The 6,000-nt window shown below is 63.1% G+C and overlaps 1 protein-coding gene across 1 annotated transcript in view; it reads right to left on the bottom strand.

The window, feature by feature from the left end:
• Positions 1-3,585, bottom strand: part of INPP5E (inositol polyphosphate-5-phosphatase E) — a 13,452-nt gene extending 9,867 nt beyond the window's left edge. Inside the window, exon 1 of the mRNA XM_007947034.1 lies at positions 2,849-3,585. Coding sequence (XP_007945225.1) covers positions 2,849-3,585 — 737 coding nt within the window. The remainder of the gene's footprint in view (positions 1-2,848) is intronic.
• Between the last annotated feature and the right edge of the window lie 2,415 nt (positions 3,586-6,000).

Below are 6,000 nucleotides of genomic sequence, written 5' to 3'. Positions count from 1 at the left end.
GCTACTGACACATCACGGGGACCAGGCCGTGTTTCCTTCTGTTGTAAAGGATCGCCACGAGTCTGACTGGACAGCACCTAACCACCACAACATGTCATGGAAGAAAACGTGGCTCTCCACACCCACCCCTGCTCCTCGGCTGCCCTCAGCAGTGCCCCCTCCCATCAATCCATGTCCGTACTTCGCTGGAAGTGGTCACAGGGCCAGTATCCCGATTTTGGGTAAGAAGCTCTGTGCTTCCTGGTCTCCTTTTTTCTTCTGTCGTGAGTTTTGTGACAGTCATTTATGCAGACGTTGCTGGTTCCATCCCAGAGCGCTGCACTATAGTGAGCACTGCACTACAGTGAGCGACGGGCATTTCCCAGTTGCCCGGTGAATAGGAAAGTTAGGGTTACACTTTGTGACGTGTGCGATGGCATGATAAATACATTTGAAATACTGTGAGAGTGACCAAAATGTGACACAGAGACACGAAGCGAGCACACGCTGTTGGAACACGTGTGGGTAGCCTGCTCAACGCAGGGCTGTCCCAGGCCTCCGATGTGTAACAAGTGCAGTGTCTGTGAAGTGCGACAAAGCATAGGCAGTAAGACGCGGTCTGCCGGCACAGATTCCCATCTCGGATTCCTGAGTAGCATTCCGTGGGAGCACAGTGTCATGCTCTCTGTGGGCATGTTATCTAGGGCTGCGGGGGCTAGGAGGGTAGGGCTGGGTGCATGTGGCAGACCACACGGCCCCCAAAGCCTAACGAGTGTGCAGAGTGCGGGTCCTGCCCTGCTCAGGGACAAACTGAAGGTTGGAAGGTGCGTCAGGATCCCCCCGTTGAACTGCCTGGCCGTCTGAGCCCCTCACCCTGCCCGTCAGGGTACCTGCATCGACCACACGGCCCACAAAGTCTAACAAGTGTGCAGAGTGCGGGTCCTGCCCCGCTCAGGGACAAACTGAAGGCTGGAAGGTGTGTCAGGATCCCCCCATTGAACTGGCTGGCCGTCTGAGCCCCTCACCCTGCCCGTCCGGGTACCTGCACCGACCACACGCACATCTCCAAATCCACAAGTCTGCTCTTTAGAAAAAGCCTCATTTAACAAACAAAACACGAAGGGCCCATCTGGGCCACTGGGGAGCACTGGCCCCTCCAGGTGCAGGGGGCTTCTGGAGGGTTGGAGGGGGAGAGTCAAAGATGCGTTCCACCTGGTCAGCTGGCCAGGGCAGGGGGCTCTCTTTGAGAACCCAGTGGGCTATAGGTGGCCCCAAAAGGTATGAAGATACGGCTGCATCCTGACTTCGGAACCTGTGTCTAGCACCTTGTTGGGAGATGGCTCCTTGCAGATGTGACTAAGTGAAGGGTCTGGAGGTGAGGTCACCTGGGATCCTGTGGATGGCCCTGGGATACACAGAAGGCGGCCACACGACTGGACAGAGACTAGAGTGATGCAGTCATGAGCCTAGGGCACCTGGAGACACCAGCAGCTGGGAGAGACCTGGAAGGACCCTCCCCCAAGCCTCTGGAGGGAAGTCGGCCCCACCCCACGTGGGTTTGCCCGTCGGCTCAGAAAATGAATTCTCACTGTCAGTGCAGTGCCTAAAGCATTTGACTGCTAACCAGAAGGTGGGCAGTTCAAACCTACCAGCCACTTTGAGGAAGAAAGACCGACAATCTACTTTCGTGAAGATTTACCACCTCGGAAACCCAATGGGAGTCACCGTGAGTTGGAATCAACTTGATGGTGGTGGGTTTGGTTGGGTTTTTTTTTTTTAAGCCCCCTGGTGGGTGTCCATGGCTATAGCAGCTGCAGGAAACCAACCCGGTGGCCACCTCACACCTTCTGTCTCTTCTCAACACCCAACCCTGGCTCGGCGTGTGCCAGGGTCAGGCCTGCAGGGCGAGGTAGGTGTGACATGGGGAAGATTCACTGAGGGTGGGGACAGGGCCATGGCCAGGTATGTGCTTCCAGACAGCCCACCGAGCCCCGTCAGAGGCAGCTGTGTACAGGAGCCACAGCATGCCCAGCATGCCCAGCCATATGCTCAGACACGGGCTGTAGGGAGGGACGAGCAGGAGGGTGGAGGGGCTCTCGGGGGCAGCCCTTCAGGACAAGCCCAGGGCAGGCTCAGGTAGGGGCCGAGGCTTGGGAGGAGAGCGATGGCTTAGACAAGCCGTTTTCGACAACTCCCCGGAACCCCTGAAGCCAGGGCTCTGGCCCAGGAGAGCGGGGCAGGAGGGTGTCCTGAAGTGGGCCCCAAATCTCCCGCCCAGCCAGGTTCAGGACACTAAGGGGCCTGAGGCTGCACCTGGGGGTGGGAGGAGGAGCCCAGGGCCAGGCAGGCAGGGTCTAGGCTTCCAGCGTCCCCACCCCCCCTGCCTGCCGGCGGGTGGCCACGGGCAGGCTTCACCCTGGAGAGAGCTGGAGGCGGGGTAAGGTTCCCAGCAGCGAGGGGAACCCCCCCGGAACGCCGGGGTTAGCCCAGGGCTCAGCAAGGGTGCAGCACGCACAGCCCAGCACACGGCCGAACGGAGGGCAGGTGTATACAAAGTGACGGAGAAGCTGCTGAGAGTGACCGTGAGAGACCCAGAGCGGGAGGCATCGTGCGATCTCACCTAGCCAGCCCCCGGACAAGCCCACACCACACTCCACGTACACCACACGTGAGAGCCATACTGAGATGCACAGAAAACGTTCTGGAAAGGTGCAACTGGAGCGGGTGTCAGGTCTGCAAAGGAGCTGGGGCTGGGACTCTATCGACACACGTGACACACACTTCCTGAGCACATGCCTGTGGTTCTCGGGGGGCTTGCTTCTGAGCGACAGAGGAAGGCCGTAGGTGACCCTCCCTCCTGGGGCCCTACCTGCTTCGGACGTCCTTGGCACGGATGGGCGCCAGGAGGCTGAAGGAGGACTTGGCCGAGCGCAGGGAGCAGCTGTCGCAGGCCAGGGGGCTGCGGGGCCGGCTGGGGCCCAGGCTGCTGTGAGCTCGGACCAGCTTCTTCTGCACACGGTGCCGGAAATCCTCATGCTCGGGGTCCGCCTTGTTGGCTGCCCTCAGCGAGTCCGAGGAGACGTTCAGGTCCATGGCGGGCAGCGGGCGGGGGGGAAGCACGCCGGCCAGCCTAGGGGTGCTCCCCGTGGCGGCAGTCTCTCTCTGCAGCAGGTCCAGGGACGTGCTGATCACGCCTGACAGACAGTTCCCCCACGAGGAAGGGCTGCCTGGGGCCCGGGGGGACTTGGGGATCTCCTGTAAGGAGGTGCTCAGGCAGGGCGGCGAGCTGCTGCAGGTGGGGGCCCCGGGGGCATCAGTGCAGGGCTCAGCCTTGTCCTGGTTGGCCAGATCCTCTCGGCTGGCCCGGAAGCGCCGCCGCCTCCAGCCCTTTTCGTCCAGGGACAGGGCACGCTCCAGCCTGGGCCTGGCAGGTGGCGTTGGGGTGAGGGGCTTTGCCACGGCCTGTGAGCTGAGAGGGCTCTTCTCGGGAGCCCCTTGCAGGGGAGGGGCTCCTTTGTCCCCGGGCAGAAGTTGCCCCTTGAGCATGGTGCCTCCGGGCTGTGGCGGCCCCTCTGTGTGGGGCAGGGTCACCGAGGTGGATGGCATCCTGCCAGAGCTCACGCACCTGGGCGGCCCAGCCCCCCTGGGGGGCCGCCAGCCAGGCTGACACCCGGTGTCAGGGATGTACAGACAGGGGTCAGCAGGCAGGCCACAGAGGGAAGTGGTGGGGACAGCTTCTGCTCCAGCCTGGGGTGGTCCCAGAGGGCCAGGGTCGGCTGCATGGCTGGGTCCACTTTAGTGCTGGGTCACTTACAGACACCTGAGGGGGGAGTGAGTGGCTGGGACTCCATGGAGCTCCTTCCACAAGGACCGCGGGGCGGGAGTGACCTCAGGCGAGAAGCGGGCAGCCAGAGTCCAGGAAGGGCCCACAGGCGGGGGTCCTGGGCGCTGCTTCCTGCCAGATGAGGAAGCCCACTCAGGGCTGCGCGTGGGCAGGTGAGAATTCCCGGACCCAAGGTGAAGGCCAAGGAGCCAACCCCATCTCGGGCCCCTCCGCCAGGGGGCCCCGCAGCCCCACCTGCGCGCCCGCCAGCATCGCCTGTCTCAGGCCCCTCCCACAGCCGGGCGACCTTGGGCGCGGTCCCCAGTGGAAGCCGCTCCGAGTCCGGCCCGGTCCCGGCAAGGCCGTGGCGGAGCCGCAGCGGGGAGCCCAGTCCCGGCCGCGCACCCCTGCCCCCGGCCGCGCCTGCATCTGCGCTCGTGACGCCGTGCCCTCCCCGGCCGTGACCCTACAGTCCTCCGCGTCCCCCGGCCGTGACCCCACATTTCAGCGCCGCCCCCCTCCCAGCCCTCCGCCCGTGACCCGGCACCCCTTCCCCGCCCTCGTCCCGGCCGCGTTACCCCCGGGCGCCGCCCCGCAGCCCCGGCCTCCGCGCTCCCTGGCAACCGACGCCAGCGGACAGGCGGGTGGACAGACGGCCCCGATCCCGCCGCAGCGGCCCCTGGTGGCCGGAGGACCGCGGCGCGGGGCGCAGCGCGGAGGCGCCTGCGGCGGGAGTCCCGCGGGCAGGACCTGCGGGGCACGCGGCTCCCTGTTGGAGGGGCGGGGTGGCAGCCACCGGCCACCCTCGGGGAAGGAACCCGAGGGCCCAGCGCAGCTGCTCTGGCCTCAGGGGAAGGCCCAGGCAGTGGCCCAGGACAACTCCAAAGTGGTGGAAGGCCCCGCCCTCCCTTGCTTCCAATAAACAAAAGGAAATCAAACACGAAAGTGTGAGAGCAAAATAGTTTAGTTAACAATCTGCATCGTAACAATTTGCATTTAGGAAAAATAGCAGCTCCCGCCTGGGCCTGGCCTGGGAGGAAGCGTCTACAGTGGAAAGTGACTGGCAGTCTACAGAGGACCATCGGCAGGGATGAGGGGACACAGCCCACATGAGACTGCCCGCTCGACAGTTCCGGGGACAAGGCAGCCCGTCACAGACTGTGACACTGCAGCGTCCTGGGTCTCTCCCGGGTGATCCAGCAAGCCAGGACAGCGGGAGGGCCTGCACTGTGCCCGTTCACACACCCTCCACACTCACGGTACCGAGCTGAACTACGGGAACGGCCACCTACTAACCGTGTAAATGTGCAGCTGAGTCCCCAAGGGACGCCTCTGCAGCGGAGGCAGTGGGTCAGTCAGATGTATCTCAGCTACGTAAGATCGCCGTGTGGGAAACCTCAGGGGCAGAGATGTTTGGTTTCAGAGCTTCGTTCAAGAAAGGGTTTTCAGCCACTTCCACTCACGCCCTCAACGGGCCTCCACGCAGATGCAAGACAGTCACAGTTTCAACAGTGGATTCAGTTATATCAGCTAGAGACCCCGATATCTGAGCTTGCCAGTCACCTTCAGAACCCGAATTCGGCATGGCTGGCGCTCGGGGCTGGTGAGTGGCCCTGCCAGAGGCCATGGGAGAGCAGGTACAGCTGGAAGGGCCCTGCTGCCGGGAGAAGGGCCCTCAGGGACCAGCAGCACTCGGCAGTCAGCTGAGTAACCAGCCACGTCGGCTCCTCCCTGTCCTCCAGACACCGGGGAGCCACAGCAGGCTCGCGAATGGACAGAAGTGCCAGGCCCTCCCCTCCGCCTCCAGGGGCAGAGGGGCGGATCCGGCAGCGGGGCCCCTGCCTCCCGCGCCCGTCACTCTGTGCGCCACCCGAGGAGGGCGGGCTGGCGAGGGCAGAACCGCCGTCGGCTCCAGAAGGCACTTCTTGCCAGCAGCAGTAGCTCCCCAGCACCACACAATGTGACACCCTTAAACGATTAACAAGATTACATCCTTAGATTGCTCTTGAGTGACTAGGAACGTTGCATCCTTAAATCATTCTCGTAGGTGAGAGACTCTGAGAGGATTCGCTCCTTCTTTCCAGGATCAGCAAGGAAACAGGAATGAACTCTGGCAGGCGTTCGGGACAACGGGCCAGGACGCTGCTCTGAGCCACGGTGGTGTCCCAGGCACACGAGGCCAGCAGCAGTTCCCCGAG

The sequence above is a fragment of the Orycteropus afer genome, unplaced genomic scaffold, assembly GCF_000298275.1.
Source record: "Orycteropus afer afer isolate SDZICR_OR568_19922 unplaced genomic scaffold, OryAfe1.0 scaffold00174, whole genome shotgun sequence".
Classification (NCBI taxonomy): domain Eukaryota; kingdom Metazoa; phylum Chordata; class Mammalia; order Tubulidentata; family Orycteropodidae; genus Orycteropus; species Orycteropus afer.
This window is presented reverse-complemented; position numbering and strand designations above follow the sequence as displayed.